This window comes from Neopsephotus bourkii, unplaced genomic scaffold, assembly GCF_033783945.1.
Source record: "Neopsephotus bourkii isolate Nb327-2 ecotype Australia unplaced genomic scaffold, CSIRO-AGI_Nbou_v1 NB_567, whole genome shotgun sequence".
NCBI classification, from domain to species: Eukaryota; Metazoa; Chordata; class Aves; order Psittaciformes; family Psittacidae; genus Neopsephotus; species Neopsephotus bourkii.
Window position 1 is genome coordinate 996,149 of NW_026901068.1, and position 13,654 is coordinate 1,009,802.

At 43.4% G+C, this 13,654-nt stretch overlaps 2 protein-coding genes across 8 annotated transcripts in view; one reads left to right on the forward strand and one right to left on the reverse strand.

The window, feature by feature from the left end:
* Positions 1-874, reverse strand: part of VEZT (vezatin, adherens junctions transmembrane protein) — a 75,081-nt gene extending 74,207 nt beyond the window's left edge. For 5 of the 6 annotated variants that reach the window (XR_009725119.1, XM_061351267.1, XM_061351266.1 and 2 more), the window contains exon 1: positions 707-874. Coding sequence is in view for 5 of the 6 variants with exons in the window: in XM_061351267.1 (XP_061207251.1) it covers positions 707-742 (36 nt within the window). In the remaining variant the exon portion in view is untranslated. The remainder of the gene's footprint in view (positions 1-706) is intronic. The other variant, XM_061351268.1, reaches the window with a different exon arrangement.
* Positions 875-1,030: 156 nt separating this feature from the next.
* The window catches only part of FGD6 (FYVE, RhoGEF and PH domain containing 6), a 69,552-nt gene continuing 56,928 nt past the window's right edge, over positions 1,031-13,654 (forward strand). The window contains exons 1-2 of one of the 2 annotated variants that reach the window (XM_061351265.1): positions 1,031-1,177; positions 11,133-13,572. In XM_061351265.1, coding sequence (XP_061207249.1) covers positions 1,165-1,177; positions 11,133-13,572 — 2,453 coding nt within the window. In that variant the 5' untranslated portion in view covers positions 1,031-1,164. The remainder of the gene's footprint in view (positions 1,178-11,132; positions 13,573-13,654) is intronic. The other variant, XM_061351264.1, reaches the window with a different exon arrangement.

Consider the following 13,654-nt stretch of genomic DNA (forward strand, 5'->3'; position numbering starts at 1 on the left):
CTAACCATTCCATGATTCTAAGATTAAGTGGTTTCAGTACTTACTACACAGGTGAGTGCATGCCGAAATGTACCTTTTACGTGTATTACACAGATTTAGGAGCTGGGTTTATTAGCTACACAGCGGATTCACCACCCTAGTCCCTGACCCCGCAGCTCAGTGTCACTGCAGAGGGAAGTCCCACCTCGCCGGCACCCCGGCCGGCCGTGCGCCCCTCCTCAGCCCATAACGGTCCCCGAACGGTCCCCAAAGGCCAGCGCAGGCGGCTCGGGGGGACACCCGCCGACACTGGTCTCCCGAGATCTCTCGCCGAGGTCGCCAGGCCGGCAACGCCAAACGCGGGAGCAGGCAGCCTCGGCGGCAGCCGCACAAAGGATCGCCCCTTCCCCAGCTGCGCGCTCCCCGGCCCGGCTCCCTCTCCCGCCAGCGGCCTGGGCGGAGGGGCGCGCCTCCGGCCCCGAGGATGCTTTGGAGCGCGGGACACTCCGCGCCGTCCCGCCTGTCACGGCGAGCACCGCCCCGACTTGCCGGTCCCGCTTCCGCGCCCGCGGCAGGTGCTGTCCCGGCCGGGCCCCACGCCCGCCTCACGCCCAACGGCAACCTCGGTCAGCCCGGCACACACCGCCCCCGGGGACCGCGGCGCAACGCCCCGGCGAGGGGCGGAGAGACAGGGGCCCAACCCGCCCCGGGTGGCCCCCGCGCCCACCTCAAACACCACTTCTTCGTCAAACTCCGGTGTCATCCTTCTCCGCCATGCCACCCCCTGTGGGCACTCTGGGAAACAGAGTCCGCCGCGCCGCTGGCAGCCCCTCCCCGCCCAACCCGGCCCTGCCTGGCTCCGGGGGGAACTACAGCCCCCAGGAGGCACCGCGAGACCCGCTTCCGGGGGACCAGGGGGCGGGAGGGGGACCGGGGGCGGTGCGGTTCTCGGGGCGGGCCCGGCAGGGGGCGCCGCTGTGCGGCGGCGGCGGCGGGTTTGTCGGCGGGAGCTGCTGGCGCTCACTGTGCCGGCAGCCGCGGGGCGGTATGCGGCAGCGGGCGGGCGGTGCTGCTGCTGTGGCTGGGTGGCGGCGCGGGGGAACAATGGGATCCTTCTCCTCAGCCCTCAGAGGGGCCGTGGCGTAAGGGACGAGGGGGAGGCCGGCGCTGCGCTTGGGGACTACCATGAGCTCCGCCGGTGAGTGTCCGGGGAAAGTTTGGGGAGCGGCGGTTCCCTTCCGCCCGGCCGGCCAGGAGCTTCTCTTCCCCCCGTAGCGGCCAGCGGGCCCCGGCGCCGCGGCGGTGGGGAGCGGAATGAGAGAGGTGCCGTCGCTGCCCTCCTTGTCCCGGCAGCGCCGACCGGTTGCGCCCGGCTCCCCTCAACACCGCTGCGGCGGGGCCGGGAGCTGCTTTCCCCATCGCCCAGGAGGAAACGCGGGAAGGCGGACCGAGCGCACCCTGCTGCCGGCCCGCCGGGCACCACTACCTCGGGGTCCGCTACGGGAGCTCCGTTCCCCTCTTCTCCCCGGGGCATTCGGCCTCGGGGCTGTGCAGGTTCCCCGCGCACACGGACGGCTCCCTTCGGTCTCGCCTGTCCGGCGGCGGAGCGAACGGGTTGCTTCGCATGGGGCTGAGGCAGCGACGGAGCGTCCGCCGGGCCGGTGCTGGGGTTCGGGGTTATCGCTCCGTCTGACTTCGCGGCGCTGCCAAAGCTTGTCAGCGTCGAAGCTCCGGCTTTGCTTCCAGTTATACCTGCCTCGGTCAGGCTGATAACCGGCTTGAGCCCTCTCGCGGGGACGGGGATACCGGAGAGCGTTCCCTCTTGGGCTTGCCAGCTGCTGGTTTGAAGTGACCTACTTCAGTGCTTTCCTTACCTTTCATCCCCCGTCTTCTGTCCGCTGCCGGATTTTACGGCTAAAAGAGCTGCAAGGCAGACTCTTCTTCTAGAACAAGAGCTCCTCGTGTTTGAGGGAGTTGCTCATAGTTTTTGTTTATTTGGCAGCACGGTGGTGTGCTGTTAGTACCCCATCTGTTAGATGAGTAGATTCCTTTCTCAGTCTTCTTAAAAGTAAGAATAGTCTTTTCCGCATTGAAAAGGTGTCATGTGTAAGTTATGATGTATCGTGTGGAAACACAACAAATTACAGTGTAAACCTGAAGCAGCGAAGTGCTTCCTGTAAGGGTTGGGGTGAGGGGTGTTCTAAAGAAAAAGGCAGTACACTGACCTCAAGCAAAACCATCAACCTTATTCTCACTGTTTTACTCTCAAATATGTCAGTTACTTGAGTTCGGCACTGAAGGCATCCCTGCCCATGGCAGGGGTGGTTGGCACTAAATTATCTTTAAGGTCCCTTCCAACCCAAGCTGTATTGTGATTAAGTTATCTGATCTTTCTTAGCTAATATGAATTCACTGGACAATAAAAAGCTGTTTAATGCATCTTTCTGCTTAATTTAATAGGCTTCCATTTTTGATACATATGACGGAACTGATTTTGTTCAGATCTCGAAAAGCATGCAATAAAGTGGGGTATCATCTCTGCTTAATATCTGCCTTGTATGTTTGCAGCATGTGCTGATACTGCAACCCACCCCATATCTTTTAAGAGTTAAACAGCTGTGCAAATAAAAGATAAATGTTAGGGGGTGCTCAAGAGCTTAGAGCTGGGCTGTTAAAATCTGTTACAGTACGAAGTTGCAGAGTTGGGTAGATTTTTAGCACTAAACGGTGATTTTGGCACTTCCAGAGATGAGGTTGAATAATTGAGTCTCTTTGTTTAGTTTACGTTATGATGGTGTTTCAGGGGAAGGTGAGGAGGAAAGTGGTTCTAGTGAACCAAGTCACTTAGTGAGCAAAAGAGAAAGGGGTGCAGAGGAGTATCAATAAGAAGCGGGATAGTTTCATGGAAAATGTGAAATTCAGTTCAGGGATTTGATGTGGAAGACACTGAGTCCTGGTGGGCAGGAAGAGAGAAGCTGACAGCTATGTGAAGGCTGTTGAAGAAGGGATGAAGAGTATTTTGTGGCTGATGGATTATATGAGGATAAAACAATTGTATGTGGAACAGGTGAAACAAGCAGAACACTCGCTGGGTCTGCCCCGCTGGTACCCGGTCCCAGTGAAAGCAGGGAAGGTTTTAGGACTGGGTGACCACAAGTACAGTCGAACTGCAAGAAAACACTAAGCTATTTCAGTATTTTAGCATCTTTTTCATTTTAGTTTTCATTTTAGCATCTATTGACAGGACTAAGGGGGTATGGTTTTAAACTGAAAGAGGTAGATTTAGATTAGATATAAGGAAGAAGTTCTTCACTGGGAGAGTGCTGAGGCACTGGAACAGATCGTCCAGAGAAGCTGTGGCTGCCCTCTCCCTGGCAGTGTTCAAGGCCAGGTTGGATGCGGCTCTGAGCAACCTGTTCTAGTGGAAATTGTGCCTGTGGCAGGGGGGGTTGGAACTGGGTGATCTGTAAAGTCTCTTCTAAATCTAACCATTTTGTGATTCAGTGATTCATGATCCTGCTGACAGTGTCATGACAATTTTTGACTTTCTGGTTAAAGAGCTCCTAGGCAGGATATGGAATGATTGAGGACTGCCAGAAGACAGTTCTGAAAGTTTAATATCTATCTCTTTGTATTGCTGCAGAATTTAGCTCCTGAAATATACAGACATTCTTTATAAAGCTATTGCTCACACAGAAACTTACCAATTCCTAAATTTTAATTTCGGCCCTGTGATATGTAGGATCTATTTCCTACACTGAAATTATTTCATTGTGAGTTCAGTTATTCCTTGTTTGTGCTGCATAAGCTAGCTTTCTGACAACTGATTACAACACAGCATTTCAGTAAAAATCTTATCATCACATGTAAGGGCTTCAGATGGAACTTGAAATGCCTGGAAATCCTTCTGCTCTTCCTTCAGGTTAACTTGAAGGGCATGAGTGTCTCTCGTGTCTTCTTTTAATGTACCTTTAAAACATTTTATGTACCTTTGAAAAAAAAACCAACAAACCATCCTTGTACAGCATCATCTGCATTGATTTAACATTTTTAAGTAGGATTAGCAGGTAGGAGTGACTTCAGCTTGATAATGCAGGACTCTGTAAGAGATACTGTACTGCTTGTACACGTATTCTCTTCATGGGCTGATGTGAAAGGTCCAGCATTGATGGCTTGGCCTTGACTCTGTTCCAGCTTGCCTTCTGCCTTTCTAAGTAATGCAGTGCATATTCAGTTTCTTGCCATATATATTTTCTCTAGTTCCTCTACAAAATAATTTCAGTTACATCTCAGTCCAGAGCTGGATGTAATTCAGTGATAGGTGAAAGAGTTCTGCTGTAACTGTTGCTTGCAGATTTGAAGATGTGTATGTATATCTGGCCTTGTTAGAACTAAAGAACTGTAGCACTTATTTTAAGTACTTCTAGGTAATTAAAAAATTATCTTATTGTAGTGATCAACCTGTATGCTGGTTTTAACCTACATTTATAGCTGTTCTTCTCTCGCTGCTTTCTCATGCATATTCTTTATATACAATGCTGATGAATGTGCATTTACTCATTTTCTGCCTGGAACTATTGTGCTGTCTTCAAGTATGTGCTTTGCCTTTAAAAGGGAAAAACAAAAGCTCAGAGTTATGAGTTTGACATTTAGTATTTCTTGCTGAAGAAACAGTCCTTATATGTGAATCTATACGGCTTATTTAATGTGGGCAGAATGTATAGCTTAGGCTTGAAATCTGATTTGACAGCAACGAGGAACGTAGTGTATTTTAATGTCAAAAGTGTAATTCAAAGTGGGGGGAAAAACATAGCAGGAATAGAATAAACAAAATCAACATGACTTTTACAATCAAACTTCATTGCTTTCAAGGATTCAAAAAATGAGACCTACAGGGTTTAATGTCCCTTTAACCCTCTAACATGTCAACTCTTATTAGAGTTACTTGTCTCTGTCTCTGCATGCAATCTTACATGGTTGTTTATTCATTTCCTTTCCTTACTCTAAAGTTATCCCCAACTTTCCTGTTTTATTTCAACAAGTCATTGAACAACCTGGGATTTTGAAATTAATGTTTTCCTTTTGCAGTTTATTTAGGATGTTTTCTAAAACTGTAGTGGCTTGGAAACCATCGTTTTCCCTTACAGTTTAAAATCTGCATGTTATCTTCCGGGATGTCATGACTCATTCCTTTTTTTGTTTTCTTTTGAGTATTGTGACACCTGAGAAAATCAGAGCCTCTGCATAATGAGAAAATAAATACACATTGTCAGGAAATAAATTAATGATGTCAGAATACTTTTCTGAGGTGTTTATACCTAATGAAACTTACTTTCTGTAACTGAAAGCAAAGTGAACTGAAAAGTCTTTTTGTGAATCATTAAAACTTAAGTTGCTGGGGAATGGGAGTTTTAAAATACTTCAGCTGTTTCTCCGTGAAGTGTATGAATATTAACTGCCATCACAATAATCACTGAGCCTATCCCAAGCATATAGCAATAAGTATTTCTCTTCCTACATGCTCTTTAAAAGCCAGATTGTCTTTCTTGTTTTATGTCTGGTGAGTTGTAGTGTTTTAAGCCAAAAGTAGTCTCAGGAACAGTAAATTAGCTATTGGAGTGAGTTCTTTCTTCACTTAAGAAGGAACAGCACATGGATCCCTACCTTCTGGGCATCACATTATTTTTGCATATAGCCTACAGATGTGGTTTCCTAACTCTGAGAATACAGTATGCATATGTAAATAAGGTGCCATGAGAAAGCCAGTATGTACATTTGCACTAGGCCAGTTATTAAGCAGTAACTATTTCAAGCTCTTTTCCTTTCCCAGTACATGTTCAATAAATTTCACTCATAGGTGAAAAGGAATAAACCTTGTATACACTATAGTAAGAAAGAGTATACGTATGGCCAGCTTATACTAAGTAGCTGATTTGTTAAATTCACACCTTGGCTTACCCCATAGTAACTTCATTGTGTACCCATACCTTAAGTTTAGGTCTAGCTGCTGTCAACATTTTATGTCACAGTGATTAATTGCTTACTGTCTTCCTTCCATTTTGTGGTTAAGAAAGGATATTGCTTTAGGGTGGATTGCAGGATCCTGCCATGGGGATACCTCTTGGATGGCTAGACACAGTCCCACTGGGGACTCTGAATACCTGGAGAGAGGCCTTTGTTCGTGCAGAGCATTGGAAGGACATGAATATCAAGTTATGTTTGCACTTGCAGCGTTTGGAACTATTTGTCCCTATTTCTTGAATAGATGCAGGTAAACATAACCTGTTCTTTTGCTGTTCCCAAGTGTAGAGGTTGTTAACAGAATTTCAAAAGTGTGGGCATAAGGATAACCTGGGAAAATGTTCCTTTAGCAACAGTAGTTTTATTTTTTTTTTTGCAGAAGGGATAGTGCTATTTGATTATTTTTTACTTCAACTTAATATATCTTTTTTTTCTCCCCGTTCCTTGCTGGGCAGGCAAGATAACAAGGTAAAAATTTGAGAAGATTTAAAGCTGTGTAATAGTAGTGCTTAAGTCTGCTCTGTCTTACTGGCTGTCCTGCTCATTCATGATATTGCATAGGAAAAGACACAAAAGCAATTTTAAATGAGGTCCTCAGTTGCCAAATCCTACCATCTGAAGAAATGGGCTCTTAGAGGCCAAAATATTGAGAGCAGAAATTGCCCCAGGGTGTTCTCATCCTCCTCTAAACCAACTTGAAGGTAGGATAGGAGCATGTGCTAGTCGAGCAATAATGAGTGTTGGCTGCAAAGGAGCTCAGCAGGATGAGAATGGGTGTTGCTTTTTCTTCAGCACACTGCAGGTGATAATTCACCAGAGGGACAAATGTGTGTTCTCTGTGGCGTGACCTGAAGTAGGAAAGAGCAGCACATGCATTCATCTGCATAGGTGGTGCTAATGGCTATTTATTGTTAGAAAAATAGTTCTCTTTTTAATCTACTTTTCTAAAGGGTATTTATTGGGTTTGCTGGTTTTGAGCATTTTTTTTTCTTCAGCATTGAACACAGTGTTGGCTGTTCCAGATGAGCAGTATATTTCCTGTTGGTGATGGCAGCTTTGTTAGTCACTTTATTTATGGATTTCTTCCTTTGTCTAGTCAAGCAAACCAGAGGATATCTGGCTGCTTCTCTGTCTCCTAATCATTTGATCTGTTTATGCAAATAAAAATTTGACTTTCTGCTCTTACGTTTCGGTTCATTACTAGTAACCCATGATGCAGGAATCCTCTTTGAGAAATGGGGTAAGATTGGGGGGGGGAGCAGGGGTAACTGTTGTGATTCTCTGTTCTATTCTCCTGAGTAAGACAAGATAGAAAATAACAATATTCAAATCACAATGTCCTCTGAAACTTCTACACATCTCAGAAAGTGAGTTTAGGTTAACCCTAAGTGCTGGTGACTACCACAACCCTAGGTGAGATGTTGCTGTAGGTAATTATCCTTCGAGTTTAATAAGAATTTTAAAGCTTTGTTACAAGCTTGAACTTGTCAGACTTCAGTGGTCAGCTGTGGGATTTCATCCTGTCTTTTTTCCATGTTAAAGAGCCGTTACCAAAAATCTTTCACATGTGCAGAAATATATATACTATTACCATCTCTCTTCTCAACTTCTTGGTTAAATCAGGCAGGATGAGCTTGCTTGGGATTCAAGGCATGATTTTTTAGACCTTGGATACTTCATATTCCTTGCATTCATGCCAAGTTTTCGCCTAATAATGCCAGAAGGTGACGTAGCATGTCACTAACAGTCTGGCAGGTGCTGTGTACAGAAATATTTTCAGCTCCCTTCATCTTTTGATATTTATCTCCTTTTAATTCAGAGGATTATTTACCACTTACCTGCAGACTTGCACAGGGCTCTCATAAAATAACTATCTGCAATGATTTCCAAATTCTGTTAGGTTTTTACTTTTCCTAAGCATAGCCAACCATCTCTATTCATAGGTAAACAGTTCCATGTGGCACCAGGAAAAAGCCCATTGTTCAAATGACTCGGAACTCCTTGCTTTGGTTGTATAACATTTCTTTGATTATATTTATTGTTTTTCACCAAAGAGGTTTGCTTATGCTTGTCATTTAACAAAAAGTAATTCTCATATGACTTCCAGTCATTCCTTACACCTTTATATATAACAGTTGCCTCCTCCTTAGTTTTCTTTCTGTGCAGGATGGGAAATTTTCCCTTTTAAAGCACTGTGTATGTAGAACTGGTTTTTAACCACACACGGTGAATGAAATGATTTTATAATCAACTGAACTTTAATTCTTGATTTCTAATAGAAATCTAATATACTTTCACCCTTGCCTAGCTGCTCTGACTTTTTTCTAACAAGTTCATCACATGTATTTTTCAGAAACTTAAGGGTATTTTGTTGAGGAAAACTGCTGGTATGCATTCCTTTCCTGGAGTCTTTCCTCTCACGTCATATTTATGTTTGAAAGGGCTCTTCATCACATTCCTTTCTGATTGAGCGGTTGACTGCATATCTGTATTGATACTGTAATGTGCCTGTTAATACATTGACCCATATCTACTCTAGATGAAATGAGCAATTACTTTAAAGCAGACAGTGGTGTCTTTATTATACCATAGAACTTGCTGGTCTCTTCTGTCTTTCCCAATGCTTTTTAACACTGAAGTAATTTGAAAAATTCTAGTAAGCTTCAGAAATCATACTGAATAGCACTTACTAACAGAAGTGAATTTTTCTCACTCTGCTCATTATCCAGGTTTCCACTATTGACACATAAATGACTGGTTTGTTTTCTTTGCATTCCCTTACATTTTCATGTTTTAGTTTTGAATCTGCTATTCAGGTAACGGTATCATATAATAACTTCTTAGTGTCTCCTTAATAAATACTAGTTGAAAGCCCTGCAGTGTAACCTAGTTTGACTGCTGTGCAAAACGTTAGGCAGTCCCACTATAAAGAGATAAACTTCCAAGGTTTATGGGCTTTAGTTTGCAGAGTGGGACAAATAATCCACAGGATATCGCTTGCCTAGCCAGTATTTAATCTCCTGTATCTTCTGCAATCTGTTTCGTTCACTTGGGCATCAGGAAGGATTCCCAGACAGACTGTCTTTCTGCTGTTTTCAGGGAGCTTTAATAACTTGATAAATGTTACTGAACATGGCCCAGTTCTACTACTGTGTTGTGTTCTGTGACAAACTGGGCATCCATTACTTGTTGTTTTGTTTTTTTCTTTTTTGTTTTTTTTTTCACCATAGAAAACAGGCTCCTTTATTACCATTTCTTCATTCTGCAACCGAATGGGCAGTTACCTTGTCTGCAAGTGAATGTATATGCTTCTGCTGTTCAGAATTGGTAGCTGCCCATTCAAAGGGTTAATTTGTTTATTTTTTCTTAGCAGACTATTCACTCTTCACTCTGTGGGAAACCTGTCTTTGGACAGGAAGCAGAAGGTGGTACTGCACCCTCTGCACTAGCTGGTAGGGCTGTGTTGGTGGCTATAGGGAGCTTTGGAAAGAAATTCTGCTTTCACCCTTGCAAAATGTCTTAAAAATTGTCACTGCCACTGGGTTTATCTCTTTGCTAATGTAACTTCAGCAACGACAGCTATTCTAAGTGTAAGTGGGGTCAGTCTGGATACTCTGTAATGATTCATGTCCTAGAAAAACATAGTTTTCCTGTTTCTATAGTAGGGACATTGTTTCTGGCTGTCTGCTTAGAGCAGTGGCTCAGTGTTTGGGAAATGCTTGCAACTGAGGGCATCTGGCTTTTTTTTTTTTTTTTTCTTTTTTAATACCATCTAGGTTTCTTTCAAATAAACAAAAAATCCAAACCAGAAAAAAAAAAATCAAGCCTGAAACTTCATTCTTGTATTTCTAGGCTAGAGATTAGTATACAGTTGCACATATGTAATAATAATCCTGATAAAACAGCCAACCACCAAACCCACAGTTCAAAGGAGGTAATAAATCAATGGTTTACGCAGTCTCCTTGCATGTGAAACATTAATTAGCCTGTTTGCTTGAGAGTTTTATTTAACATGTATAGGACTTCCTGAAAGTATGCCAAAACGTTATTCAAAACAAAGGTAAACCCAGAGGTAGTATGTAAAAAAGACCAACAAAACAAACCAACCTCCCCCCCCCAAAAAAAAAGAAACGAGCAACTTGTTTACTTTGTAAGTCAATTTTCATATGTCAAAAATCACTGAGAGCACTTAGAAATCTGAAATTATTCCAGCGTATGGAAATAATTGGTCATAAACAACATCCTGCAATATAAAAATTTTGAAGGCATACAGAAAAAAATTGCCCACCAAACAAAAACCCCAAACAAACAACACAATCAAAACTCCATAATCTCCTAGTTCCTCATGTGCTCCTTTTCCGGCTGTCCGCTCTTCCCAGGGTTTGTCATCTTGTGCTGTCAAGTGGGTCATAAGTCATAGCAGTGGTGACTGTTTCTAGATCAGATAGTAGCATGTTGGGAAGAGTAATTTTGTAAGATGCACAGAAATAGTATTTTGCTGTAGGAAAGTGCTGACTTGCTACAGATTAGCGCATTAACTTCACACCACAGACTCGTTTCACTGAACTGTGGGTAGTGATGTGCCAGTTTTACAGCTGGTCTGGTAATCCATCTCAATATTGTTGGAAAAGAAGAGGAAGCGAAAGGGGAACTTTAGGTTACACATTTCCAAAGGTGGTAGGGGAAGGTACTGAACTGTCCTGACTGCTACTCTAACATTTCTTTTACCTTCATAGCTTATTATAGAAGAGGCATTTAACATATTTGTGCCATTTGAAAATGCTACTATAATAGTTGAAACTGCAAAACCAGGCTAATCTGCTGGTTTTGTTAGCATAATTTTTAGCATCTAAGCAAGGAAATGCACTCTTCTAAAGTTAAACTGTTTTTTAACGAACAGGTTACCCTTGAAGACTTTTCCTACCGCTCCTTGATTGCGCCTGTTAAAGTCAACAACTAAAAAAGCACTGGCAGGCAGCAGAGGCATGTTTTTAAGAGAAATAGATACACACACACACAGATTTGTAGATCACATGATTTAAATGTTACAAATAACTAATAATACTGTGCTGCAGGTGAAGTTGTTCTGTGGGCTGATGGTGACTAAAATCTTTGTTTTCCATCCTTCCTAGAGATTAAGAAGCCACCAGTGGCCCCCAAACCCAAATTTGTGGTAGGACACAAGGCAACGCCTCCACCTGTTGCACCGAAGCCTGATGTTGTAATTTCTAGTGTTATCCAGGCAGCAAGGAAAACCAAGCCAGCAATTGCACCGAAACCGAAGGTTCTCAAGGCCTCATCTGTTCCAGAAGTTAAACCTCCATCATTTACACGAAAAAGCACAAAAAGCTTTGAGGAGCACAGGGGAGATTCTTCTCAAACACTAGACCACTTGAACTGTAAAAATGAAGCCTCGGAAGGGAATACTGGTAACACAGCATATATTCTGCCAATGTCATCTTGCAAATTTGAATGCCTTCATAAGCTTGGAAACGGGGAGAACACTTGTAAAACTCAGATAATTTTTGAGCACTTTGGAAACTTGGAGAAGATAAAAGATGGTGAAAAAAACGCACTAGCTCTGGGGGACAGTCACAATGAAAATCTGGCAAACAGAAATCAGGTTGTTTTGAAAGCCAGCATTTTGGAAGAGAAACTTAAAGATGTTCTAACTCATAGTATGTTTCCTAACAGCAGTCCTGTGAGGCGCAGGTATGCAGATAAACTTGACAAAGGCAATGGCAGCAGTTCCAAGAATGATTTTAAAATTGAGTTTATGGAACTTGTACAGTCTTCATTGTCTTCTGAAGCAGTTAAAGGGAAGCAACAAAATATTGATGGTAAGCTCACTGCTGATGAGTTTCAGATGTCTGAAATTTGTCCTAGTTTGACTGTAAATAACCACAATTGCTCTTGCCCATTGGACCAAGAAATCCTGGAAAATGAAAATGTAAGTAGCAATGGTATGTTTTCAGGTGAAATAAGTATGAAAGCAGATGCTGATAAAGCCTCCTCTGAAACATCTTCAGTCCTGAGCTCAAAAGTGCTTCCTATCCCTAAGCCAAGAAAGCCACGTGCTGCATGTCTAGTCCGTCAGGATGGCATAGACACCACAGGAGAAGGAACAAAGGAACCATCTAATTCAGAGAAAGATTCCTTTGGGCTTGTGGACCAAAGCTTTAAAAAGCCAGCAAAAATTAATATCCTTGGTCAAAGTGTTTGTTATAACAATAACACAGAAGTGCTTCATCCTGAAAAATCTGAGATAACTGAAGGCAATGCAGACGTAATGCATCAGGTGAAGGCACTTGCAACAGAAGAGTCAACTTCACAGAATCTTTTGCCTCAGTTATCACACAAAACTTCTGATTTGGTGGAAAGTGTTGAATGTTCCTTAAATGCAGACCATAACTTAATTAACTCTATGGATGAGATGACAGATGATACCAGTATGCTAGATGCTGTGGACAAAAGGACTAACTTTGTCAGGTGTGATATTTTATCCATGAGTTTGCCAAAGCAGCTCAAATTAACTAGCAGTCAGCACTTGTCTGCTTCCAATAGCCTCCACGTTTCCCCACAAAAAATGGAAGATAAAGAAGTTAAACTAAAGGATGAAAGTTCTCCAAAAATCGTTCCTAAGAAACCACAGAGGCACAGCCTTCCAGCTGCTGGTGTGCTCAAAAAAGCTGCATCAGCAGAGCTTGTGGAGAAAAGATCTTACAGCTCCAGTGAGAACAAATCGAACGGTGTTTTGGAAGGACCTCATTTCACGCACCCACCAGCCAAGGAGAAAAGTACACTGTCATCCTGTGACATACCCAAACGTCTTTCTGAGAAACCTGTCTGGAAGTTACCTCATCCTATTCTTCCATTTTCAGGAAATTCTGAATCATTAAAAACTGCTAATGTTGCTACCACCTTCAACCACTTGACTGTTGTGACGAAGCCCAGGGCCAAATCTCTCTCTTCTGTGGACATGGAAAGGACAGACAAGCCTTGCAAAGACCATCAGAAGAAGAATAGCTTGAAAAAGTTTCTCAACATGAAACTGTCCGTTTGCTTAATGAAAAGCGACTTCCAAAAATTTCTGTCTAAAGGCAGTCAGTCAATGGATAATGCTGTTGCCAACCTTTCCACTGGGGATGGGTATGGAGGTGGTAACAACCGGAATACAACATCTGTAGGCCATGAAAGGAAAGCTAAATCTACCAAGCTGCCTTCCATAGAAATAAGTAGTCCAGCGTTACAGAAGAAGAGGCAGAGAAACAGAAGTCAACCTGAGATGCGAAATAACCAAAGGCTGGAATCTTTAGATGGGCATATACTTTCAGGAGAGAATTTGTCACAAATAGATTTGAATTCTGTAGCCAGCACTTGTGCTCCAGAGTATGAGAACGTGCGTCACTATGAGGAAATACCCGAGTATGAGAATTTGCCTTTTGCTATGCGTGCTAGGAGAGGTCTCTGTTTTGAATGGCAGAACTCGAGCAGTGTGGAAGACCAGAGCCCTGGCTTCTGTGAAATTGAGGAGCCTTGTGAAGCTACAAGCAGGCATTTGAGACTTGGCAGGTAAAGAGAAAAGAGAAGCTCAAGAGCTCCATTATAATTCTAGCTGTTATAAATGTGATTTGATGAAATGTCAGTAGGACAG